Consider the following 27,869-nt stretch of genomic DNA (forward strand, 5'->3'; position numbering starts at 1 on the left):
AATAAAAGGCTAATTTTATGATTAAGGGAATCCAAAAATCCAGGAAAAAAAATCTGTGTGACATAGGGGAAATGACTGTTCTTGAACAGTGAAATTTGAAGCCTTGCCTAGCATTTGAATTATTTTTCTGGTTTTTCATCTCAATGAAAAATAACAATTCCAATAAACTTTTAATATGAAAATATGATGTTACTAGATATATTATTTAATAGCACATTCTAAAAGTGTGGGTCCATACTTGAGTTACTGTCAAGAATAAGAGCAAAAAGTAACTAATTGGACATTACTATTTTACATGGAAAGAGACATTGAAAAATGGAACATAAATGGAAATAATTGAAGTAACACAGGAGAGGTCTTACCATTATCTTGTCACTATCAATGATAGTATTCAATCTGTGTGCTATGGTTAGCACTGTGCAGTGGGCAAATTTCTCACGGATTTTTTTTTGTATTAACTCATCGGTTCTAGAAACAAAGAAGTTGAAGTTATTAGTTCAGGAAAGACAGAAAGAGCAGACTTCAGAAAAAATTACCATATAATAATTTCATAAGACATTTAAAAATCAATACTTTAAGACATAATCTTGCTCATCAAAAACTGAGTAGAAAAAAGACTTTTTGTAAAACAGTGTAAAACAGTCTTCCTTAGAAACTTCCTGAAACTATCAGGAGCTGGATTAGAAATGAAGCTCTCTTAGGATGCCTCATAACAACTTTAACACATTTTGGTTTCTTTCTCTGTTTTCTAAAATTAATGTGATCAAGAGACAAATGTGGGCAAAAGAGAGCACTTAGAACATTTCTCAGCAACATTACTTTTTTTTTCCTTTCACCACATTTAAATTTCACATTTCAATTTCATGGGCCAAAGCTCTGTACCTTGGATCCACATTGGCTGTGGCTTCGTCAATAATCAATATCCGATTTTTCCTGAGGATAGCCCTGGCAAGGCACACCAGTTGTCTCTGTCCAACGCTAAAGTTTGATCCGGATTCTGCTAATTCGGTATCCATTTTACCAGGGAGATCTTCGATGGCTTCCTTCAGTTGCACCTGTGGATACAGAAAGAAGGACACTTTCCTGAAGGAACTGCTACTAAAGGCGGCAAGCCTCTGAGACATCAGTGCTTTGAGGTCATCAGGACGCCTTACATATCTTACATGTACAGCCAAGTGATGGGGAGAGTGCCTTCATATCAGCAAGGACGACAGTGCAGTCAGTGAAGGACACAAAAGTCTCGTGACCAATCCTGCCACAGGACACCTACTGGGAACCTCCCCTAGGGACTACTTCAGAAAGTCTCTCAAAAAATGAAGCTATTTCTCTCATTGTGATCTAAACGGGATCTTTATGGCTGACTCAAGTTTCCCAAACTACATTCTGCAGTGGAGTCAGTACTCTACAGAGGGAAAAAAAAAAAAGTTTTTAATTCCTGCAGGAAGTATGGTTCTCTAAAGACATAATCCTATGAAGAATTCATATTGGAAGGTCTGAAAGTTTAAAAAAAAAATTCAAACAATGACTAACTGTACAGCTGTAACCCGTAAGCCTATTCAGGAGGCTTCTTACCCAAGTTTAACACTATACTACTAGGCCACTCAAGGCTGTTTAACTTCAAAGTCATGAAAGTTTCATAGTGAATGAAAATCTTGTGAAACACAAGACACAACATAACATTTTATTTCCCCAGCCTATGGGAGTGGATACTGTTTAATCTATTGTTACAAGATTAACCAGTATTACAAAATTAAAAAGAAAAAAAATTCGACTGCCAAAGATAATCTGCTTTCAGAAACTAGAATTCCTGGCAGGAAATTGTGACACCTCAGAATCAAAATGCTCAGAGTCAAATCCAATCTGTATAAATTGCAGATTTCAGAGCTTGGAAGAGTGACACTAAATGACAAAAGGTATACATTCAAAACACAATGTAAGCAATTGGTCACTGAGATTTGTACAACAATGACAAAAATACGATTTTTTTAAAGGAAATAAACCACACTTTTCTGAAATTAAGAGATCAAGCAACTATTCAGTAACTATTAAGCGCTTACTTTTTAAAAGCAAAAAATTGAGGCTAGGTCACATGAGGTATTAAGAACCTCTATATGATTTAGAAAGCTAGAAAGAGTTTCTGCCATAAGTAGCTTATCAACTTTAGAACTAGGGCAAATATACAAAATAATTATTATTAAAATATACAAACCATTAGCACCCTAATAGTCAAAATCTTCTTCATGCAAGGGTAAGGAAAATCAAGGAAGTGGTATAAAGTCAAACACAAATAATAGAAAATCTTCTAGAAATGAACCTATCCATATAAAAACTGAGCAAAAGCACCAGGCTTCTTCTGTTACCTGTATTCATGTTGCAGCATTAAAATGACATGACTCCCAATAAATAATTATCACAATCCAAATGTGTGATTTACCATTCTGCAAAAAGTTTTCTGAAACTTTGCAGCATTTTATTACCATGATTTCATCTATCTTTCAGTTAATAATCAAGAAAAGAGGAATAAAATGAATGTTGCAGGGTTCAGTTCAGTCGCTCAGTTGTGTCCGACTCTTTGCGACCTCGTGGACTGCCGCACGCCAGGCCTCCCTGTCTGTCACCAGCTCCCACAGTCCACCCAAACTTATGTCCATAGAGTCAGTGACACCATGCAACCATCTCATCCTCTGTCATTCCCTTCTCCTCCTGCCTTCAACCTTTCCCAGCATCAGGGTCTTTTCAAATGAGTCAGCTCTTCGCATCAGGGGGCCAAAGTATTGGAGTTTCAGCTTCAACATCAGTCCTTCCAATGAACACCCAGGACTGGTCTCCTTTAGGATGGACTGGTTGGATCTCCTTGCAGTTCAAGGGACTCTCAAGAGTCTTTTTCAACACCACAGCTCAAAAGCATGAATTCTTCGATGCTCAGCTTCCTTTATAATGCAAATCTCATACCCATACATGACTACTGGCAAAACCATAGCCCTGACTAGATGGACCTTTTTTGGAAAATAAATGTCTCTGTTTTTTAATATGCTAAGTTGGTCATAACTTTCCTTCCAAGGAGTATGCGTCTTTTAATTTCATGGCTGCAATCACCATCTGCAGTGATTTTACAGCCCCAAAACATAAAGTCTGTCACGGTTCCAACTGTTTCCCCATCTATTTGCCATGAAGTGATGGGACTGGCTGCCATGATCTTAGTTTTCTGAATGTTGAGCTTTAAGCCAACTTTTTCACTCTCCTCTTTCACTGGGCAGGAGGAAGCACAAGCTGGAATCAAGATTACCAGGAGAAATAGCAATAACCTCAGATATGCAGATGACACCACTCTTACGGCAGAAAGTGAAGAAGACCTAGAGCGCCTGTTGATGACAGTCAAAGAGGAGAGTGGAAAAGTTGGCTTCAAAGTTCAACATTCAGAAAACTAAGATCATGGCAGCTGGTCCCATCATTTCATGGCAATCCATATCTCACTTCCACTGTATAATCATAAGGAATTTGACCTAGGTCATACTTGAATGGTCATACCACTAGGTTTTCCCTACTTTCTTCAATTTAAGTCTGAATTTGGCAATAAGGAGTTCATGATCTGAGCCACAGTCAGCTCCTGGTCTTGTTTTTGTTGACTGCATAGAGCTTCTCCATTTCTGGCTGCAAAGAATGTAATTGATGTGATTTCGGTGTTGACCATCTAGTGATGTCCATGTGTAGAGTCTTCTCTTGTGTTGTTGGAAGAGGGTGTTTGCTATGACCAGTGCGTTCTCTTGGCAAAACTTTCTTAGCCTTTGCCCTGCTTCATTCTGTCCTCTAAGGCCAAATTTGCCTGTTACTCCAAGTGTTTCTTGACTTCCTACTTTTGCATTCCAGACATGTTTTATGGGTGTTAGTTCTAGAAGTTCTTGTAGGTCTTCATAGAACTGTTCAACTTCAGCTTCTTCAACATTACTGGAAGGGGCACAGACTTGGATTACCACAATATTAAACGAACAGAGATCATTCTGTCGTTTTTGAGATTGTTTCCAAGTACTGCATTTTGGACTCTTTTGTTGACTATGAGGGCTACTCCATTTCTTCTAAGGGATTCTTGCCCACAGTAGTAGATAAAATGGTCATCTGAGTTAAATTCACCCAGTCCAGTCCACTTTAGTTCGCTGATTCCTAGAATGTCGACGTTCACTCTTGCCATCTCCTGTTTGACCACTTCCAATTTGCCTTGATTCATGGACCTAACATTCCAGGTTCCTATGCAATATTGCTCTTTACAGCATCAGACCTTGCTTCTATCACCAGTCACATTCACAACTGGGTGTTGTTTTTGCTTTGGCTCCATCCCTTCATTCTTTCTGGAGTTATTTCTCCACTGATCTCCAGTAGCATATTGCAGGGTAGTTAGGATATTAATTCACTAGGTCACTAGTAGAATTTGACCCCCTAATGTTAACTTCTAGTTCAGTGCTCTGCTAAGGACAAAACCATGTTATCTAGTTGCTTTGGGTTCTAGGGAAAAAGCCAAAAAGTATGAGGCATTTTACTGCCGGTTTTCATTATCAATCAATACACACATTTTAAACGCACCTATGTCATCAACATTCTCCTAGGAGGTAAACAAAGTCTGTTAAACTGATAGGATCCCATTAATTACCTGCAATGCTATAAATGCACATACATAGGAACTGACGTTAAGATGTTAATTACATTACATAAATTACCTCTTCTAAGGCATTCCACAGTTCCTCATCTGAATGCTCATTGAAGGGATCCAGATTCTTCCTCATTGTTCCAGTGAATAAAACAGGTTCCTATATATCACAAAATAGGAACTGTTATTTCTGTAAACTATTTTTATCTTACACAAATGCTTACAGAAAATAATTTAAATTCAAACAAGCCCAACATTCATTATAATCATTAATAACAAGGTTTTGGGACCTTTGCTGTGTCACGTGGCATGAGGGCTTAGCTGCTCCAAGCCATATGGGATGCTAGTTACTAAACTGCAGATTGAAACCACGTCCCCTGCATTTTAAGACAGATTCTTTACCCCAGGCCCACTAGGGCAGTCCCAAGAGATGTTTGTTTTGATGAAGTGACCTACTTTTCATATTATACTCTAGAGTCATTACTTAAGCTAATCTATGGAATAAATTGGTTTTGAAAGACAAGACTTTTTGCAAGTGCCTGGTGGACCAGTGGCCAAGACTCAGAGCTCCCAATTCAGGGGGTCATTCAATCCCTGGTCTGGGAACTAGAATCTCACATGTTGCAACTAAGGATCCTGTGTGCTGCAACAAAGCCATGGCACAGCCAAATAGAATGAATAAATACTTTATTTTTCTTTACAAAAAGACAGACCTACCTTCCTTCCTTGAGCAATGAAGGGTCCCACAGGACCAATAAGTTTGGGAATGATGGTTTGGGTGGTTTAGGAGAAAAGGAAAGGGGACTGCATTTGAAGTTCAATCACAGATTTTATAACAAGGGCCTCACTCCACTGTCACTTCCTTCAACAACTTCTCTTTGGAAATCTTGTTAAAGTGAATGAGTCTCTCCAAATATTAGGGGACTAAAATGAGATTCTTTGCAGAAAGAAGGATCCTTCACTTCTGAACCCTTGACCAAGGCCTGTAGTTGATTTACGCTAAGTGTTAAATGGAACTCTCAGACACGCTATTGGCCTCAGGGGGGTTCTGCTAATTATCACCAATCCACTGTTGATTGTCACAAAAAGAAAAGAAATTAACTATCTCACAATGCTATAAGGGTGTTCACCTAAGTCCATACTATTCCTCTCAGAGGATATACTTGGCAGCATCTATTGTTTATTCAGCAGCAATGGATGAAAAACAATTGTTTTGTACATAAGAATATTTCTGTTTGCTATGACATGTCAAAAAAATATTTCAAAATCAGTAAAATTTCCATCAAAACTTGTGGAATGAAAAGAATGATGTACCAGAACACTAACCGATTGAAGCTATAAAGACAGCGGGCAATTTGTGAACAGTGTCTGTTTTAGTATGTCAATATATTTTATGTGTGGTGTTCATTTTGGTTTCTACTCACTCTACTTTCATCCACCAAATACGAAACCATTATATTAGCTTCAAAAGGTAACAACAGTGTTCACAGTAGACACATACTCCAAGGGCAGACAAGGGTCGAATTAATGATCTTTTCTGACAGATATTATTATTAAAGCACTCACTTATAACCAACAAAGTTAATAATCATATAAATAAGTGTTGTAAAACTGTTCTGCAGGGAGAACACTTCAGTGTAGAGATTTATGGTAGGACCTACAAGCTTCATATAAATATACACTAACATTTATTAGGCTAAGAGTCTTTTTTCTGAAGACACAAAATTAAACCTCACTTAATAAGATCCCCTAGAGAAGGAAATGGCAATCCATTCCTGTACTATTGCCCGGAAAATCCCTTGGACAGGAGCCTGGTAGGCTACAGTCCATGGGGTTGCAAAGAGTCGGACACGACTGAGCGACTTCACTTTCTTTCTTTTTCTTTCACTTTAATAAAAAGTAGCTGCCACAGTACAGTTGAAGAACAAACACTCTTGTACAACGTAGAATTTTAAATGAAGCATTGGTTTCCAATCTGTTTTTCATCAACGTTTAAAGTCAGTTGTCATCCTTTGTGCCATATTCAATAGTAATTTTTTGCTTTGTTATGAATATGACATGAGTTCATATTAGGTGTGTGACCCAAAAATGGCCACGCTGAATCACAGCATTTAGTTTGGTAAATTGATAATCCCTCGACACAACCGGAGGACTGTACGGCAGTCTTAAGGGACCTTTAGTACAGGCTGCTGGAAGAAAAGACTGTTATCTTTGTAGGATAACAATCCTGCAAAGAAACCCTACCTACTAACCTTCTAATGCTTAAAATGACCTAGGACCAAGACAAAAAGTGTACAAATGGTTACAAACAAGGCAAATAAAGGACAATCATTTCAGTCCTAAACTAGGACTATCATGAGTAGCTACTACTAAGAAATTAAGACAACACTGTAAATTAACAATTGTTGTGGTTTAATCACTAAATCGTGTCTGACTATTTCACGACCCCACAGACTGTAACTTGCCAAGCTACCCTGCCCATGGAACTCTCTAGGCAAGAATGCTGGAGTGGGTTGCCATCTCCTGCTCCTGGGGATCTCTGCAACCTAGTGATTGAACCGGCATCTCCTACACTGGCAGGCGGATTCTTTACCACTGAGCCACCAGGGAAGCTCCATAAATCAACTATACTTCAATTTTTTAAAAAAGTATCTACTGCCGCTGTTTCCTGGTGTCCTAAAGCTCTGTTCTCCTTTCTAATCTGAGGACTTTTCATAAGAGGAAACTCATCTCCCTGTTTCAAGAATAAGAGAAGCACCTGAAGTCACTTTAAATTTTGGTACCCTCATCATTTTTTTTTTAGATCCTGTAGCCTCTGAAGGAACTAATCATCATCCATATTCAGAAGAAAAGGACACTGTTTGCCAACAAAGAAAGAAGAATTTAAGTCATGTAAAGTCCTCTTTCAGGGGCTCCAGGGAGCAGTTCCAAGAAGACTTCAGTGTCAGGAACAAAGGGTGACTGACTACTTTAGGCTAGAATCCAGTTGTATTTCTTTACTAGTAACAGCATATCCAACTCCTCTCTTTCAGTTTAATTCTCAACAAGATAAAAAGGGAAAGAAAACCAGAAAACCATGGAGAAGTCAATGAGGTAGCTCTGGTTCATCTTCTTCAACTTACTGAAGAAAACACAAGGAACAGAAATACCAAAAGAGCAGAGGGGGCTGTTTAAAAAATACCAAGCTTTTGCTTTGATAGAGAGAAAAACTATTAAATATAAGAAATGAATCTAATCATAATTAAGATGATGGCTGCTGATCTGTGCCGACTTCTGGGCTACCATCATAAACACTGAATTCACATGGAATCCCTCTTCAAGAGAAAACATTTTCCTTGTGCCATAAATTTTCTTGTGCCATTTTCTCTAGGTACAAAGAATCATCCAAAGAGGCTCGTATTAGCGATTATACTTGGGGTAACCTATTAAGACTCAAGTTTCCTTACTGGCAACTGGGGCTAATGGTGCAAGGCTGATGTGCAAAGCTGGAACAACAGTGATGCTAACACTGACCAGGAGACCAGCCCAATGGGGGACAGGGAGGGGCAGGATCTATCCAACTGCAAGCTCAGTCAATGGATCAGAAAGTCAATTTTGTGCCTTGTGACTGTCATTTTATCTTTTATGTCAGCTGGGACAGAATGGATATCCTAGATGGTTTTAAAGTCCACTTACAAGAAGAGCAAAGCTAATTAGAAGAATGGAGAGTAAAAACCAGCATACAGAGTAATAATGTTTAAAAAAAATTGTGTGTGTGTGCAAGTGCGGACATGAGATTTCATGTTACAAAGCAGTTCTACTGTGGATGACAGTCAACATGGTACTGAAGTCCTCACAGGGTGATCAGCTGCTCAGGTTCTGGAGTTGGGAATCACCAAAAAATACAAAGGAAATTCAGGCTCTGCTGCTTACTTGCTAAGTGGGTTAAGCTCTTAGTGCCTCAGTTATCAAATCTGACAGATAAGGATAATAAGAGAATTATGAGGATTAAGGAAGAGAGGGTAGGGAAAGAGGCAAACATGTGTTAAGAATTCCACAAGTGTTAGGAATTATTATTAATACTGTGTAAGTTGTCAGGGGCTGCAATAAAAACTAGAGCAACAGAAATGAGGGACAGAAGTCATGTCTTCAAGGAAAACAAGACAGCTGTCAAGAATGTGGAAAGCATTGAGAAAAATGCCAGAGGTCTTCGTGGGCGACGGAAAAGTATGACTGGGGTACAGGGTGACGGTCAGGAACAAATTTGGTGGAAGGGGAGCCAACAACCAAGAGAAATAGTGATATTCTTTCTTCTTGCTCCTTGGAGAAAAGACATTACATCAATTTTTCAGTTATGCTTTTCCCTAAAACTCTACTGCGTTGCTTTTAATTTTGCTTCACTGTTTAAATTTCTATAAGCAATGTGGTTTACGTTATAAGCAATAAAAGTACTGAAAATCACCAAGGACTATAAAAACATGAAAAGAAAGAGCAAAGCCTTCCCAAAATGTGTTAGTCTTTTAGAAATGACACCTGAAAGGTCAGTGCCTTCATTCTTAAGAATACTTATAATTACTGTTGACTGACTGGTCCCAAGAATCAGCCATGGGATCTAAGTTACATTTTTAGTGTTAGTCACTCAGTCATGTCCAACTCTCTGCGACCCCACGGATTGTACCCATCAGGCTCCTCTGTCCACGTGATTCTCCAGGCAAGGATACTGGGTGGGTAGCCATCTCCTTCTCCAGGGGATCTTTCCAACCCAGGGATTGAACCAAGGTCTCCCGCATGGCTGAAAGATTCTTTACTATCTGAGCCACCAGGGAACCCCACATATTTTTAGAAAGTATTTGTTTAACTTACTTGTTTGGCTGCACCTGGTTTTTGTTATGCCATGTGGAACCTAGTTTCTTGAATGGGGATTGAACCTGAGCCCCCTGCACTGAGAGCAGAGTCTTAGCCACTGAACCACCGGGAAAGTCCTTAGTCATATCTCACAACAAATCTGTGTCACATTAGTTTCTAGATGTGGTTCAAGGACCAGGACGCTGGACCTCCAGACAAGTGACATCCTCAAGGCCCTACAGTCACATGAGACAGAGCAGGAATTAAAAAGTGGCTCATGTTGACAGTCTATGCCCTATCCCTGGCTGCCTCCTGAATAATCTGGGACACTTTACACAAACATTCTCTTTTATCAAATAGCATTGCGCCTCAGAAACAAAGACATAGAGAGTGAAAAAATAAAGTTCTGTGTTTACAATGGTTAGTGATCATTATCTACATGGATACAAAGCTTAGCTGTTTTGTAAGCACGCTCCCTGGAGTGTGTACACAGAGCATGCTCAAACGTAGGGTGGAAACTGATGGAACAGAACCAAAACGTGGTGATGTCAAGGGATGTTTAGTCTTTGCTCAGATGTGCTTCCAAAACATTACTGGCAGAGCCAAGAATCATCTAACGTTATTTCTTTATTTATACTGTTCTTTTATGTATACAAGCATACAACCTTTTCTTATTAAGAAGCATTAAAAGTAATACAGGGCACGGTTTCTCAATCCTTTTATCCAAGGACATAAAAGTACTTTATAGACACACCCGTTATGTCTTAGAACTAACCTCATTTGGCCCATTTCAGAGATGGGTAATGGCACCCTACTCCAGTACTCTTGCCTGGAAAATCAAATGGATGGAGGAGCCTGGTAGGCTGCAGTCCACGGGGTCGCTAAGAGTCGGGCACGACTGAGTGACTTCACTTTCACTTTTCACTTTCATGCATTGGAGAAGGAAATGGCAACCCACTCCAGTGTTCTTGCCTAGAGAATCCCAGGGATGGGGGAGCCTGGTGGGCTGCCGTCTGTGGGCTCGCACAGAGTCGGACACGACTGAAGTGACTTAGCAGCAGCAGAGATGGGTAAAATCAAAACTTAAAAATGGGAATCCAGAAACATTTATTTTCTACATTAATCACCAAGTCAGCCACCAAGAACAGACTGCTCTAAGTACTTCAGGTAAGAATCCACCTGCAAATGCAGGAGACTTAAGAGATGCAGGTTCAATCCCTGGGTTGGGAAGATCCCTTGGAGGAGGGCATGGCAACCCACTCCAGTATTCCTGTCCAGAATCCCATGGACAGAGAAGCCTGGCAGGCTGCAGTCCATAGCATCACATGGAATTGGACATGACTGAAGTGACTTAGCATGCACACACAGCAGCAATGCACAAGGATTCTAATTTCTGCACATCCTTGTGAACACTTGGTTCTTTTTTTTCCTTAAAAATTGTTGACATCTTTAGAGGTATGAGGTGGCATTTCACTGTGGTCTAAAAACAATATCTTGATTCCAAAAGTGCTTATACTAATTCCAGGTATTTTAAAGGACAGGGGTAGGGAACAACAGTTGAACAATCATGAGACACAAGTCTATGCTCTCCTTCCTTTGGGTGCCACGTTCTATATGCTTCCTAATAACATTTCAGGGCTCATTATACCCGCATTCCAGGAAGCACATTTGCCTGGCTCTTAATCTCTCTTTTCTATGGTTCTCTTAAAGGTATCTATTTTTCTCAGCATTCCTTGATGGTCAGATGATTGTAGAGAATTTTTTTAAAACACCAAAGATAAAAAAATAAAACCAGCAAGTTTATCATAGCAGAGGGCAGGATTAAAGATGAAGGCACAGAGTCTATGTTGTCCTTGGCTATATACATGGAGGATAGTAACTGATCAACAGACATCCTCTGCATTATTTTACGTGGATGAAACATAAGGAATGACAAGAGCGGCTACTATGCAAATAATCAAGCACTCCTTAAAACTCATACATATTTAAGAAGTTAAAAAAAAAAGGAAGAATCAGAAACCAGGAAGAGATGGTTAATTCAATGTTCCACCAACACAGAAGCCATGCACTGGGCCTATGTGAATCGATCCACACGCACTGACCTATTTAGTCCTCACAGCAGCTCGAGGAGTTGGTACTGTGAGCTGCCTTGTAAGGGAGAGGAAATGGAATTCCATGTCCTGTGCTTTTCCTCACTATTCTGTACTGAATGCCTGGTTAAAACCACTTACTAACGGCTAATTTCTAAAACTTTGCCCAGTCCATCTATACACACTGTAATTCTCAAAGTCCTACACTTTCACAGAAAGCCTTCAACTCTAAAGATGCAGCTTATTTCTTATAGCAAAATTCCATCATTAAGACACTTAAATTAAGATGCCGGTTTTTCCTGAAAGAAACCTTTCATATGTTAAACCACTTATAATTGATTTCTCAGAATTATGTGGTTATCAGTGGTCAAAATAGAAGTACCTGAAGAAGCTTAAATTCAGAAATCTTATCTGGAAAAGTTATTAAACCACACACACACAAAAGAAACAAACTAACAAAAAACCCTGATACCCGAGAAAGTATCTGTGAAAATCCCTGTACTTAAAAATATGCTCTACTGGGGGAAAAAGAATCAACACTTTCATCCAACTAAAACCAACAAATCAAAAGAAATTAAACTTAGATGGTGTATAAAAGGAACATGTGAAAATGCTCTGATGTGCATACCTGAGGTATAATTGACATTTTCTTCCTTAAATCATGAAGACCAATTTCAGTTGTCAAGATCTTATCAATCCAGATTTTACCTTCAGGCTCCGACAATCTAAAAAGGGCAGCGATGAGAGAACTTTTTCCAGCTCCTGTTCTTCCCACAATGCCAACCTGTAAAGAGATCCAGGAGGGATTAAGAACTAACAATATGCAGCAAACCTAGGAAAAACCCTGGTTGCTTAAGATGAATTCTAAAAGTTCTACTGAGTGTAGTCTCTCTAGTTCCTCAACTGTGGCACTGTTGAGATTTGGGCTCAGGTAATTCTTTGCTGGGGAAGGGAAGCTGTCCTGAGAACTGTAGGATGGATACCAGTAGCCATGGAGACTACCCATTTGATGACAGAAGCACACGTCAGGTGGTGGAAACCAAAAATGACAGACATTGACAAATGTGCCATGGTGAAGACCCCTGGTTCAAAGAACAGAATCAGTCCACAATCAGTAAAAAGTCAGAAGCTTTCCAAGTGTTCCATTAGAATTCAGCTTTTACATTAGTTGTATTCCTAGTGTCTAGATATTTCCAACATTGAGAATTATGTGAGCAATTTTGCAGATATGTCAACAAGTCAAGTCAGAAGTCTTACATACAAACAATTATTCAGATTTCCAGATTTCTTTCAGATAAGAGGACGTATTCTTTCGTAGACAAACTAAATCACTTCCAGATAATAAATACCTTACTAATGACTTGTCTTGAAAGGAAACATCTTAAAATTTTAAAATGCTAGTCTCAGTGTCTTAAAAGGCAGTAGCCAGGTAGACAAAACACACATAATGAGGTCAACAAAAACAACAACACAAACAACACTTTCTATTTATATGGGATCTTTCATCTCAGCACTTCAAAAGACATTTTACAAACCAATTAATACTTATAATTAAACCCTGGAAAGATATGTGTCAAGTATCAGCCAACTTATTAAAATCTAAGCAAACAGAAATTAAGTGCATTAACAATAAGATCAAAGATTCAATATAATGCACGGAAAATGCAGATCAGGAGTAAAATTTTATTGTAAAAACTGGTTAGTTGTCCGAATTCAAACATGTATGCAGAAATTGGTCTTTTTTACCAATCAGGTGGCAAACTACAAATTCCCTGGTGGGGCATACGATACACTTTCATGTGTGCTAAGTCACTTCTGTCGTGTCTGACACTCTGTAGCCTGCCAGGCTCCTCTGTCCATGGGATTCTCCAGGCAAGAATACTGGAGTGGATTGCCATTTCCTCCTCCAGAGGATCTTCCCAACTCAGGGGTCAAACCGGCATCTCTTCATTTCTATCACTGACAGGTGGATTCTTTACAACTAGCACCACCTGGGAAGTCCACGATATCAGCCAAGCCCAGAGGGCATAGCCAGCACCAGCAACTTGTGATCAGCAGTACTCCCCTCTGCGGCCTTCTGAAGTTGGCTTTAGTGATGTTTGTGTTTTGTCTTCACCATCATCTCCCTCACCACCAAGCTCACACTCACACAGAGGGGGACGTGCTTTCCACTCACTAGTAAATAAATTTTAAAAACAGGGAAGAACCAAACCACTCTTAGCACCGATTATACTACGGTAACTTGATTTATTTTCTCCTTAAATACTTCCAAAGTTTCAAACCTTAAGTCTGTAAAGACAATAATTCAATTTCAAAAATTTAGACGCATTAGCAGAAAGAAAAGTGGCTTTTCTTTGTACCTATTTTGTATGATATGATAAATCCTGATTTATATAATATAGATGGGACACTTTCTGCATCTAGGCAGGTCCTAGAGAATGTGTGTATGTGTTCTGTGTTTCACATGTAGATTTTGAACATGCAGATTTCGTTCCAGACCACCACAATAATGGGAATATAAGTCATACGGATATTTTTCTTCCTCTGAATTTTTCTTCCTCTAAAAAATGTTAACCATCACCTGATCCCTCTTCGGGTTGGAGTAACTTCAAGAACACTGAATACAGATCACCGTGACAAATATAATTACAATGAAAAGATTTGAAGTATTTCAAGAATTACCAAAATGTGACAGAGATATGAAGTGAGTAAATGCTATAGGAAAAATGGTGTTGCTGCTCGTGCTTAATACAGAGTTGCCACAAACATTCCATTTGTGAAAAAACAGAACCCCCAAAGAAACAGCACTTTGAAACACAATAAAACCAGGTATGCCTGCATTTCTGGGTGTTTTAATATGGAAATCAACACAAAACACAATACAGGTGAGAACTATGTCTATGAAAATGTTTGTACACTTCTATGCTACTCATATTGGTGGTGGTTTAGTTGCTAAGTTGTGTTTTCCTGTTGTGACCTCATGGGCTGTAGCCTGCCAGACTCCCCTGACCATGGGATTCTCCAGGCAAGAGTACTGGAGTGGGTTGCCATTTCATTCTCCAGGGGATTTTCCCAACTCGGGAACTGAACCGGGGTCTCCTGCCTTGCAGGCAGTTTCTTTACTGAGTCACCAGGGAAGCCCATGCTATTAATATCAGCTATACTAAAACTGATGCACCTGTGTAAACTGGGATATTTGTAGACTTTGGGTATATGGCCAAGATATGGCAGGGACACTAAGGGCTGCTCAGGGCCACAGGAATGCAACTTCAACAGTCCAGCGAGGAGAGGTAAGAACAGAACAACTCAAATAAAGCCCAGACCAGGCTATCTCTACCGTTCACTTATCAAAACTATCATCTGAAAGTCTTTCCCAGGTCACCAATGGGTTTTACAAATTGCCCATGGAGAGTGCCACCAGTGTCAGTGAAATTTACATGCCTGAAACCAAAGACATTCAGAGAAATTCTCTACAGAGGTCTTGCTCAAATGCAATGCTGAGAAAAGAGGTCTCTTTGGGCCTGAGACTCTGCATTTCTGAGAGGCTCCCAGGTGTTGTAGGTGCTGTGGCCCTGGCAACACAGTCTGAGTTGCAAGGAATTAGGAAGCTGGGACAATCTGGGAGTGAGGGGAGGGTTTGCTGAGGATATATTATGTAAAAAGGAGAAAGGCTAGGAAACTAATATTTTTGCACATTATAGCAAGGTCTAGTAAGCATCTCTAAAAATGTATTATTCAAGTAATAGCTCAGCGCAAGAAAAAAATAACAAACCAAAATCAATCTATCTCTAGAGCTGGAAAACGCTTTAAAATGGCCCAGTACTTTCTAAAATGATCAAATCAACCACAAAATCATCTAAATGAAAAATGCAGCCCGTGTTCAGAATCTACTCAGGAAGTCTACGGTGCTATTTACTTCATTTTGGTTCTTCATTTTTACTTCCTATTTCTTCTATGAATTAGAAACCAGCATAATACCTATTAATTTTTCCCATTTACTTCTGGGAATAGGGACAGCAGAGAAAATGAGAGAAAGAGAATGAAAGCCCCAGTTGTGCTAGGCTGGCTCACTCCCACATCCCCCGCACCTCCCAGCTCTCAATCAAATCCAACACCAAAGGGGTGTCCTGGAGTGACAGGGGCTGCAACAGGTGAGCATGAGGGGAAACCTGGGATGTACACAGGCAGAGTGAAATGACTTCATAAACACACTGCCCGAGGGTCATCTCCAAACACAGAAATGAAGCTAACAGTGATACTCACAGTGGACTGAGACACAGATCAAAAGTCACGTTATTGCAGTTTTTAATTCACTCTCCAGACTCAATTTTCCTACATACATTTTAGAAGCTCGGATAGACCTATGATCCAGGGATTTTAAGATGGAAGAATGCATGTAGTTGTATTGCAGTTTCTTAGATAATTCATATTTTATGGGTTTGGGGGGAACTTAAGATGGGTAAATTAACAGAAATATATATACAACAGGAAATATGGAGGACACAATGTCTGCAAGCAAGCAAACCTCACTTCCTTCCCAACCTATCAGCCAGTTTTTGCTGTGAGACTGACTGAGGCTTCTCCCTGCATATCATTTGGGCGTTAAATTGAATACTCTTTCACGTCACAAGGGTATCATTCATTAAATTACAGCTCCAGTCCACTAGATGGGTCTGTGGTGGGAAGAGTTTTAAGGAGCAGTTAAATACCAAGTATTTAACATGAGAGGTAATAGGTTATTTACGCAGTTGTGCTGTGTGTGTGTGTTTTGGTTACTGGTTGTTCACAACTATGTGTTACTCATTCACTTTCCCAGCGGGGAGGCTCTCAGCACACCCTGTGTGCCCTGAAAAATACAATTTTGTGGGGGAACAGAGATGAAAATAAGATGCTCTCTGATCTTTAAGAAGCCTTAGGGATCTGTGAGATACAGACGCCGAATTACAAAGCGTGTCAAAGATGGCATCAATTAACTGTGGTAAAATACAGATAACGTAACACTTACCAACTTAGCCATTTTTACGTGGACAGTTTAGTGTTAAGCACGTTCACTTTGTTGTCCCTCCTGAATATTTTCCCCCTTGTAAAACTGAAACTAACTCTGTATGCATCATACAACCACCACCAATTCCCCTCGCTCAGGTCATGGCAACCACCATCCGATTTTCCTTCTTTATGGATCTCAGTACTCTAGGAAATCTCAAGTAAGTGGAATCCTACAGTACTGGTTTCTTTTGCATCTGCCTTATTATCATTTCACCTGATGTCCTGAGATCGGGATGTTCTTCCTTTTTCAGGCTGAATGTTTCACTGTGAGGATACACCACATTTGCTTATCCATTCGCCTGTCACTTTCTTTAGACAAGACACTGAGGAAGAATTGAGCGTCTTGCAGAAGCAGACGCGCTAGAGTCAGCTCAGAAAATGAGGAGCCGTTCACCGGGCAGTGCCGAGGGGAAGGGTCTCTGAGATAGAGGGCAGCATGTGCAGTGGGGGCTGGGAGGACAGCAAGCTTCGGGAGAGCCCACAGACAACCAGGAGGATGTGAACATTAGAACCTGAAGCTCGAGGGGCAGGCGGGGCCAAGGCAGGCAGGGAAGAGGTTCCTACCGCCTTGTCGACTCTCACTAAGTCTCCTTTCCAAGAGCCTGCCCTGGTTCCCACCGACAGACCGATCGAATCTTCATGCACATAGGATGAAAAGACTGCCCCCGACACACCGCTCAGGAATCCCACAGCAGACGCGGGGCTAAATGTTCACAGGTAAACTATTACAGAAGGAAGTGGCTGAAACAAACCTTTTCTCTTGATTTAATGAGTGCTGTCAGGTGCTTCAATACCAGAGGCCCATCTAGGCTGTACGAGAAGTTCACATTGTCAAAGATGATCACCCCTTCATGGGGCCAGGACGGCGGCGGGCGTTTCTGGGATTCCCAGGGCGCTTCTTTTTCCAGATCTGTATACTCGATCACCCTTTCTACTGAAATCATCTGAAACATAGGACAACACACGAGTTAGGAACAGAGGGTCTTCGTAATGGAGGTCAGGTGATAAATGAAACTTCTGCTTTTGTATCTTTATATCTGCATTTCTATAGTTAAGAGTATCTCAGGTCTTAGTATCCACAAAGGACAGAAGCACTACATCTACAAAAGACAGAAGTGCTAATTTAAAGAGCATACTGATGATGGGTAACTTTTCATTGTCTCGTAACACATTTATTACGGCTACCATGTTCAACATTGTATCAAGACTGAATGACCTAGAGAAATTAACTACTCTAAGTGACCCAATTTTCATACATAAATTTTTTAAAATAGAAAACCTTGTCAATGAAAACAGTATGTGTGGACAGAAATCATTATTACTAATATTTTGTTATAGAAGGATCATCTGTTGTAGATGAGTAGAACTGGATGGTCATTACACCTCATTTTAATCATTAGCTACTTTCTATTCTATTAGAGAGTGAAATAGACAAATTTCAGTTTCATCATTTTTCTCTCTTTAGGAGAAAATGAAAATATTCAAAAAAGGAAGCAATTTAAGTATTGACTAAGGCCTCCTAAACAAACATAATTTGACACCTTTGATAGTACTTTCCAAAAGAAGGACCATCAGTAAGTTCAGGCATTCAACACATACAAGGAGACATTCTAAAATGGAGATGGTGGGGAATAATTAAATTAATTGAACAAATAAACCTCAAAATACTAAATTCTTAAACTATTAAATAACAAATGTAAACAAGCCTCTAAGAAATAAGCTGTATCTTCTGCAGGATGTCAGAAACTCCCTCCTACAGAGGCATGTATTAAATTTGAAGACAGCTTGTGATGAATATAAAACCAGCTGACGTGGCATACATAAGACTGAGAAAAGATGTGTTTATTTTATTTTAAATAAATGTTAAACAGATGCTGGAAGGATCTAATAAACCCTGTTAGCTATGATGTAAAAAACAGTTTTAAGAGGTTTTTTTTTTTTTTTTTTTTTTACATAATTGCCTTTATGTCATTTAACGTTAAGGAAAAGGCTAAAAGGTAACATCACCATATTTTCAACTTCGGCACTTTGCCTGACGCACCACTGGAACATCCCCATGAGCGTGAGGGCGTAGGACAGCGCCAGGCCAACCTGCCCAGCATCCAAAGCTAAATGAGGAAGAAGAAAGGAAACATTTCAATCCCATTGTTAACCCTGAGCTGGGCTCCATCCATCACTGTGCCTAGACTTCTCTATAATATTTAAATCACTGGCACATAGATAGTGTTACTTATACTTTTACTGACTGTTGATAGAGAGCATGAAAGAAAAGTTAAAAAAAAAAAAAACCACAAGAAAAAAAACCACTATGAACACAGAAAACTATTAAAAGAGCTTATTAATCCTGCCTGACAGGGTTGACATACTCTTGACAGTTATGATGTAGGGAAGGAAACACGTCACCATGCAGACTTTCGTCACTATGGTTTCAAGGATCATCATGTAATTTCACTTTTTACGTGCAATGCAGCCACAGTTGGAAACCACGAAAAAACAAGTCAATTGGTTCTAAGAGCCAGTGCTTTTAAATCCAAAATACTGCTCTTGTTGTTCCATTATTTAAACCAGTGATTCAGTGTTGTTACTATGGAATAGTAATTCACAATAGGGATGGTGAATGTATGCCATGCACACCCACACCATCCGCTCATCTGGTACCCACACAGCAGTGAGGATGGCGTTCTTCCCTGCAGAGAATGTTTCTCACTGCAGTACACCAGGCATCTATAACCAAGAGATCTGAGCAGTCCTAAAGCCACAAGCTGGACAAAAAGCTTAACAGCAAACTTATTCCTCTCTTCCCAAGCTAAAATGCTAGCAGTAAAGTTCAGAAGGTCAGTTGCTAGGCTGACTTCATCCCACTGAAGACAGATTAAAGGGATCAAAGATCACATCAAGAAGTCTCACCAAAAGCCTCAGCAAGACACAAGTGACTCCTCTACAGGGGCCACACTGCAGTATCACATGGTGCAAACACTTTAACACAATTCATTAGTACGAAACCGTATATTAGACAAAGGGACAATAAGGTAAATTAATAACTGCAAATGAAGCTGTAACTGCAATCAAACTACAGTGATGCACTTACTTTTTGCCAGAATCAGGGACCCAAAGGCAACAACAATGACAAACACAGCACAGATGGCATCCAGACGCACAGCGAACCATCGGGACGTCGTCAGAAACAAGAACCAAGCCTCTGGGTTTGAGGACAGAAATAAGCAGAATGAATAACCAGAGATATCATGTAGGCTGCTTTGAATTGGGACGGGGTCTTCTGTGCAGGTGAACTACAGAAGATTTTTACACAGGGTAGGACAGCAAAGTTATAGGCTCAAGCACCTTGAGGATTGCAACAGGCTAGCTTCTGACATGACAACGTATGGGAACACAGGAATCACTCCAGGAGCCTTGTGGGAAGCAGGCACTGGAAACTTCAAGCCACAGGTTATAAAGAGAAATATGATCCTAATAATTAACATACAAAAATGGCCCCATCGTTGTGTGTCTTATGGTACTGGGCTCCAAGTGAGGCTTATCCTCTCACAAAGTTGACTGTTCCCAAGTCTATGCTGGCATGGAGCATACCTGGCACTGTTTCCAGCACCATCTGCACTTACTACAGGGCCCCACATAGTGTTAATTCTTAGGAGCCAGTATTTGAAGGACCATCAGATAACAGTATCTGCATGTGGCTTTCCAAATGTCATTTCATCAGTTGGACCAGGATTTTACTAACGAAGAGGAAATTCTGGATGCCCTATCTAATAATGGAGAAATTATTTTCCTTAAGGCTCTTCAAGGATGAGATGCTTAGATAGCATCACCGACTCAAAGGACATGAGTTTGAGAAAACTCCTGGAGACAGTGGAGGACAGCGAAGCCTGGCGTGCTGCAGTCCATGGGGTTGCAAAGAGAGGGACACGAATGACCAAATACAGCATGCTCTGAAAAGAGTCCACAAACTAACGGCCTGTGGGCCAAGAATGGACACAGCTTGCTTTTCTAAATAAAGTTTTATTCGGAGATAGTCACAGCCATTTGTTGATGTATTCTTTTTGCCTGCCTTAGTGCTATAATAGCAAAGATGAGTAGTTGCAACAGAGACTGTGTTTTTTAAGTTCGTAGACATCCTTCTTAAAGGGCCAAAGGCATAGGATGTGGTGACAGTTGGACAATGCAAGGCAGTAGGAGGAGGAAAAGCAGGGGGTGACAGGGAAGAGGGGAGCACACACAGGGTGCTGAGAGGAAGGGCTGGGGGAGGCAGGTTTACAGAGTGAGAGGAAAAGCGGCATAGAGAGCGGTGCGGGCCAGCAAGGCCACCTGAGAGGGAGGTCAGGCCTCAGAAGGCAGCATATCCCATCCTTTGAAATCATTTCCAGTATTCTACAGACCTGAGTGCAAGTCCTGGTGTGAGTCGAACAGTTCCTGAAACCTCTGTTCAGCTTTGTAGGCCCGGATGGTCCAGAGGCCTTGGAGAGAAGACGATAAGTGGGAAAACACTGGGCTCCGAGCTGGGGAAGCAGAGACAGACACACGACAGAGAAAATCAGGGAGGCTGGATGCGAGGAAGTCAACTGTTTCCTGTGCTTGGCCGGTCATTTACCTTCCGAAGGGGCACACCCAGGGCTTCTTGGTGACTGCCTGGCAAAGTACCTACTGTGACCCTCAAATCACTTCTCATGCCAAGCTTCACTTTCACGACCCACATATAACAGATTCCCTTCAAAGTCATCTTTGACCAAATTTAATTTGGACCTGTATTTAGATAACACATTTCTGTACTAACTCATTCATCAAGGTCCCCCTCAATCTTGCCTCCTTCCCTACTCTTCTCTGCCATCCCTCCAGGTAGAAGTCATAATTCACTAATTTCTGATTATCATTTTTAAATGTAATCCTCCATAAGAGTCCTCACCGCACTGAATTTTTATGAGCTTTGTGTTGTTACCACCATAACATTAGAAACTTAAGGGCTGGCAGAGGGAAGGGGTGAGATAACTGAGGTGAGCGGACAGTCTGCCGTCTCTCAGCATCATCCCTGCACCTGCACCAGGAGTCTCTGGGCAGGTCACAGAGAACCTGGTGCTATACTGCCCTTGTGACCACAGGACCCGTGAATTAAGGCATATTCCGCTCTGGGAAACTGATTGATGTTCTTATAATTGCCCTGCTGGATACCCAGGGAATTTGGCGGTCACTGTGGCATGTCACACTCAAATCACTCTTGTATCTTCTGACATGGCTTCAGTGGCCATTCGCTTTTGAGTGATTTCATGTGGGCTTTGGGCCTGCTGTCACATGACTGGTCATTCGTTTCCTGCCATCTTCTCTAAGAGCACACTGACCACAAGCACCAGGGTGAGGATCCTGACCATCAGGGAACAGGTGGGCTGCAGGCTGCTGGGCAGTGAGGACCCCCTACGGTTCTCATTTCGATTGTGAGTAAGGCTGTAAGCTGTTTTTTTCATAGGAAGACTATAACCTGTGACCTCTGTCAGGGATGAATTGTATTAATATCCTGTGTTGTATTAATATCAGCAGGACATCACTTTGTTACCTTTGCATCTCTTGAAAAAGATTATTACTCGTAACATGATGCACTATTTTCCTTTTTAGAAAAATGATGCACTATTTTCCTTGTACTGAGTGGCTGGTCTATGTCACGAAGTATGTGATGAGCAAGACAAAATCGGCCCCGATCCTCATGGTGCGCACATTCGTTCTCCTTGCGCTATAATGCAAAGCTGAAACTAACACACTACCAGCTCCATGTGCCTTAAGGGCCACACTGACTCATAAGCCCCTAATATGCAATTACCAAATGTAGACTTGGTGAGAAATTCCAAGACAGAATCTGCAGGATTTCAGGGTTCTGGTTAATTATCATAAATGGAAGTCAGTCTGCAATGACATCCCGACTTGAGAGCCCCGGTACTCACTTGTAGATTCTAGGCGTTTGACATCTCGCGATGTTTCTAAGAAATACCGCCGGAGGACAAAGAAAACAATGCCAAGAGGAACGAGGGGTATGGCAATCCAAGGAATCACTGCCACTGCCACGCCCACCACACCAATCACTTGTAGAAATGTCTGAAAGAGAAAATATAGATACAAGGGCCTGTTTATCCAGCATTCTACTAAAAAATAAAATTTAATGGGTTGTTTTGTTAGGATTAAACTCCTTTTCCTCAAAGGATATGTTGGAAAAAGGTGGTCCTCGTGGTGTTTACTGTACACTTACCGTGTGTAAAACACTGGGCTAAGTACGAAGTTTCTAGGTATAAGCTCTTTTGAGCAACTAAGTAGCCCTAAAGCGCAGGCAGTACCATTTGGAAAATATGAGAATATCTGAGGCTCACAAAACAGAAACTTTCATGAGACAGTCAGCTGTCATCCTATCACAGATAACGAAAACAGAAACGTCAGCTATACATGGAGAGACAAAGAAGTGGTTGGTTACAAATTCTGAGTTCAGAAACGGAAGAAACATTCAAATATTGACCTTTGAAAGCTGGAATTCTTCTTTCTTGGTTGTCTGTCCGTTGTGACTGTTTAGGAGTGCTAACTGCACATTGGTCTGTACATTCAAAGCATCACATGTATTAACTCATTATTTATCACAGTAACCCTACTGAGTAACAGCATTCCCTCATTCTATAGATGGAGAGCAAAATCAACTTGATGTTGAATGCAAAGCATAAGGCACAGAGCCAGGGGGAGTCTTGGTGTGAGTGACTGTGATAAATTTAATCTTCCCCCAAACCTACAGCCAACTTCCTTTCATTATGCTAAAGATTCAAAGTGTCCATTTCAAACAACTATTTGATCCAGTTTTTCACCTGAAAGAATATGCTCATTGTGGACAATAAGGAGTGATTCTTTTCTTCGCAGCCAATGATAACCTACACCCGGAAAGCAAAATCCATTACCCGGGTACTGTGCCATCTCAGACAGAGTTTGGGGCTAACCTTCTCAAATACTACCAAGAAGGGTAAGACACTCCAACACTCTTAATCTGAGCAAAAACTGAGATATACCAACATAAAAACATGGTGATGGGAATTAAACGAAATAATGTTTATAAAGTGCTTACCATTTCATATATAACAAACATAAATTCTAACTTCCTTCATTCTGTTCTAGATGCATGGAACCAGGAGAGGGGGGGATAGTGTGTTAATAGATTAATGGGCCCAAAGAATCTTCACAATCCCATGAAGCCGGACCCTGTGAGAAAATTCACTGTAAGGACAGGAACCGCTTTGTACTAACCAAGGACCTATCACAGCGCTTGCAGAGCATTTCCTAAATGGAATGATGACTGTGGCTTTTCTCTGGCGACAGAGAATATCGAACGTGAGGTCTATTTTGTTTAAAGAGGCACATTTCCAATAATATGACAACTAAACCTCATGCCTACTATAATTTCTGTCCTCTCTGTATTTCCAACTATAGGCATTCCCAAGACTGATAACCTTAGGGAAATGGAGGCAAGCCAACGTTTTTTTTTTGGAGACATAACGTTTCTCATTCCATGTCCTCTCTCCTTCAAGCTTTTGTGTGAAGACTTAACTGTTGTAAAACTGTTAAGCATTTATGGGAGACCAAGGAACAATAGACAGGTGCCAAACAGGAAAAGAAGTACGTCAAGGCTGTATATTGTCACCCTGCTTATTTAACTTCTATGCAGAGTACATCATGAGAAATGCTGGACTGGAAGAAATACAAGCTGGAATCAAGATTGCTGGGAGAAATATCAATAACCTCAGGTATGCAGATGACACCACCCTTATGGCAGAAAGTGAAGAGGAGCTAAAAAGCCTCTTGATGAAAGTGAAAGTGGAGAATGAAAAAGTTGACTTAAAGCTCAACATTCAGAAAACGAAGATCATGGCATCCGGCCCCATCACTTCATGGGAAATAGATGGGGAAATAGTGGAAACAGTGTCAGACTTTATTTTTGGGGGCTCCAAAATCACTGCAGATGGTGACTGCAGCAATGAAATTAAAAGACACTTACTCCTTGGAAGAAAAGCTATGACCAACCTAGATAGCGTATTCAAAAGCAGAGACATTACTTTGCCGACTAAGGCCCGTCTAGTCAAAGCTATGGGTGTTCTTTGGAAGGAATGATGCTAAAGCTGAAACTCCAGTACTTTGGCCACCTCATGCGAAGAGTTGACTCATTGGAAAAGACTCTGATGCTGGCAGGGATTGGGGGCAGGAGGAGAAGGGGACGACAGAGGATGAGATGGCTGGATGGCATCACTGACTCGATGGACATGAGTTTGAGTGAACTCCGGCAGTTGGTGATGGACAGGGAGAACTGGCATCCTGCGATTCATGGGGTCGCAGAGTCAGACACAACTGAGTGACTGAACTTAACTGAAGGGAAAAAGTGGTGCGCTTATGAATCAAAATGAGTGATATTTTCTATTCCATGCAGTATGAATTGGTAGTTGAGATTAAGGAAAAAAGCTAGTATTTGCAATCTTGTGAATCCCCGGAAATTCAATGGTCTCCACCCCCAGGTCAGCCTTCTTGGAGCAAGCAGCCTGGTTAGGACATCAAGATGACTAAAACTGAGGATCCTGTCACTACCACCTGTGGAAGGGAAATCTGATGAGCACCTCTGAATGGATGCTGTCTCTGGACAGCAGCTGTTTCTGACAAAAACACAGTGGCATCTAAGTAAATTGTTAACTAAGTACACAAACACAGGAGAGAAAGGAAAAGAAAGTAATGCTTTCTGAAAAAATGTTAATGGCTTTGTGCAAAAAACCATTCAAAAAATGTGAAAACTGAAATAACTACTTTATTCCTAGTGCACATGGTAAATTTTCTCATTTCACTGAAGAAATTCCACCATTTCCTAGATTCAGTTGACTACCAATTAAGTGCTACCTCAGCCTCAAATTATCAATAGATAATTCATAAGGCTTGCAATCGGTGCCACCTCTCCAGTATTTTACAGGCATTATATAATTTCATTATCATATCAAATCTGAATAGGAGATTCCTGTTTTACAAATTCAGTGAGGTTTAGTAATTTGCTCAAAGTCAGAGAATTCATTGATTTTGACTCCAAGCCTGTCCTTTTAATTTCTGCCTGCGACGGTATCCCACATACATATAAAATTCATAATAAAAAAGTTAAGATCTAAATATCTTCCCCTTTTATATTTTCTCCCGTTTATCTGAATTTTCTATTTCTGTTGAATTTCTTAGGGTTACACGGGTCTCTTCCATGCAGGCACCAGTCCATGTTTACTAGTTAATTAGGGCATCAGAGCCTGCTCACCTCAAACAGCAGACAGATCAGGAAAAGGTCTTAAAAAAATGAATGCTACACATTTTAATAAATACTGTTTAAGAGACACTTACATATTTTAATAAATACTGTTTAAATAATAAATGTTTCATAAGCATAAAAAACAACCCAATTTAATTGTCATAAATACATAAACCCCAAGAACACAAAATGAGACTACGTTTTCTAAGTTCAATATATACATTTGGGTTAAAGTTTCCCCAGGAATTCTCTATGCCTACAATTAACACTATATTCTAATATTGCAGATATAACGTATTCCTTTCACAAGCACAGTTTTAAATATGAGGGCCTGTTTGCCTGTTTAGCATTTAAATTCCAAATTGCTTACAGTCCTGTAGGAATTCCTAGGTATCTACCAACATTTTACTTTCAACTTAATTCCACAGGATTCTATTCCTGCTAGTCTTTGTGAAGCTTGTGCCAAAGAACATGTTTTCTATAAACAGCAGTAAAAATGTATTCTTCTTATTTTATGCAAATAAATATGCCATCCATACTTTTGGCTCACTACATGCTTATTTGAACTCTCTCGCTCATGCTCATATTAGGCACAATGTGAAATATGTATTTAATCATAAAGTCCCTTAATAAGTAGACATTACTTTTATTATCTGTGTACAGTATTAAAAAATAAAATCAGGATCATTATGACGGCTAACACCTCAGAAGACTCTCAAACCTTTGAATTTTCCTGTCAGATTCTTAAGAATTTTGTTCTAAGTTGTGATAAGTACAAATCATCCTCCCTGCCTTAAACTTCTACTGATTTATAATGGGAGATATGACTCAAATGCCATAAACAAGATTCATCTCTTGGCACAAGTTTCTTTTGATTTATGGAAAGAAACAAATGCTGCCGAGTTTTGATCAATAAGGTGTCTGCTGACGTGGGTGTAGGAGTGATTCTATTTGTTCTGGAAACATATGAGATAAAAAAATCACCTTTCAATGAAATGACTATCTCACCAATTGTGCTGCTAGGATAACACAAGATACTTGTTTTAAAATCTTGAACAGGCTGCACAAAACTCTCCAAGTACTAAGAAATAAAATGTAATTTCTATGAATCAATATTCAGTACCCTTGAAACACAAGATAAACATTAGTAAAGGGAAAAACGAGGAAAGCTCTTCAGTGTAAGGTCCTAAATCTAATACTGACCTAGAGTTAATATTGAGTCTGCAGGTGTTAAGTGGAGACGGTATCTTGAATGTTCACGGGAGTTTAGAGACCAGCTCTGGTTTGGTTCCAGACCCTTCGTTTATCACTTGTTTCTCTTGACCTCATCCAACCCAATTAATTCTGTTAAATCAGAAAATGATGGGAGTTGGTGTGTCTTATCTGTATGATGAGATCCATACACACTCTAGTATTAAGTTTTCTAAACGTGTGCTGTCCTTAGGATTCATTAACCATCCCTTTCATCCCTAATTTGACTACCTCAGATCTTTTCTGAGGCATCCACCCTGGCTGTGAAACCTGTGTAATTCTTCAGGTAGCCCTTAATCCTGAGTCACAGCTAGCTCTTCTGAAGAATAAATGGTGAGATTTGGTTTACAATTCCTGAACCAACACAACAGAAACCATTAGGAAAACACAGTGCACTTTTCCCTTCCTTTGTGTTCAGCAAATCTCAATGATCAATAGCTTCCTGTCTAACCTTTCTCAGGGTCTGAGCTAATTATGAAATTCAAGACACAGAGTCCATCTAGTTGCTATTTTAAAAAGGGCCACCTTAACACAACTGCTGAAGCCCACATGCCCTGAAGCCCGGGCTCCACAAAAAGAAAAACCACAACAGGAACTCTGCGCACTGCAATTAGAAAGTAGCCCCTGCTCATCGCAAGCAGAGAAAAGGCAGCTCAGCAACGAAGACTCAGCACAGCTAAAAATAAAGTAATTCAAAATCTGAGTCAGTTCTAATGAGATGGAT

At 40.3% G+C, this 27,869-nt stretch overlaps 1 protein-coding gene across 2 annotated transcripts in view; it reads right to left on the minus strand.

Annotated features, from left to right (window-relative positions):
* Positions 1-27,869, minus strand: part of ABCC4 (ATP binding cassette subfamily C member 4) — a 186,706-nt gene that overhangs the window by 12,687 nt on the left and 146,150 nt on the right. For both annotated transcript variants that reach the window (XM_052650310.1, XM_052650309.1), the window contains 9 exons: positions 22,542-22,692; positions 20,994-21,113; positions 19,688-19,798; positions 18,607-18,707; positions 17,352-17,543; positions 12,182-12,337; positions 4,710-4,799; positions 883-1,055; positions 363-468 (listed from right to left, as the gene is read on the minus strand). In XM_052650310.1, coding sequence (XP_052506270.1) covers positions 363-468; positions 883-1,055; positions 4,710-4,799; positions 12,182-12,337; positions 17,352-17,543; positions 18,607-18,707; positions 19,688-19,798; positions 20,994-21,113; positions 22,542-22,692 — 1,200 coding nt within the window. The remainder of the gene's footprint in view (positions 1-362; positions 469-882; positions 1,056-4,709; positions 4,800-12,181; positions 12,338-17,351; positions 17,544-18,606; positions 18,708-19,687; positions 19,799-20,993; positions 21,114-22,541; positions 22,693-27,869) is intronic.

The sequence above is a fragment of the Budorcas taxicolor genome, chromosome 12 (assembly GCF_023091745.1).
Source record: "Budorcas taxicolor isolate Tak-1 chromosome 12, Takin1.1, whole genome shotgun sequence".
In the NCBI taxonomy this organism is placed as follows: Eukaryota; Metazoa; Chordata; class Mammalia; order Artiodactyla; family Bovidae; genus Budorcas; species Budorcas taxicolor.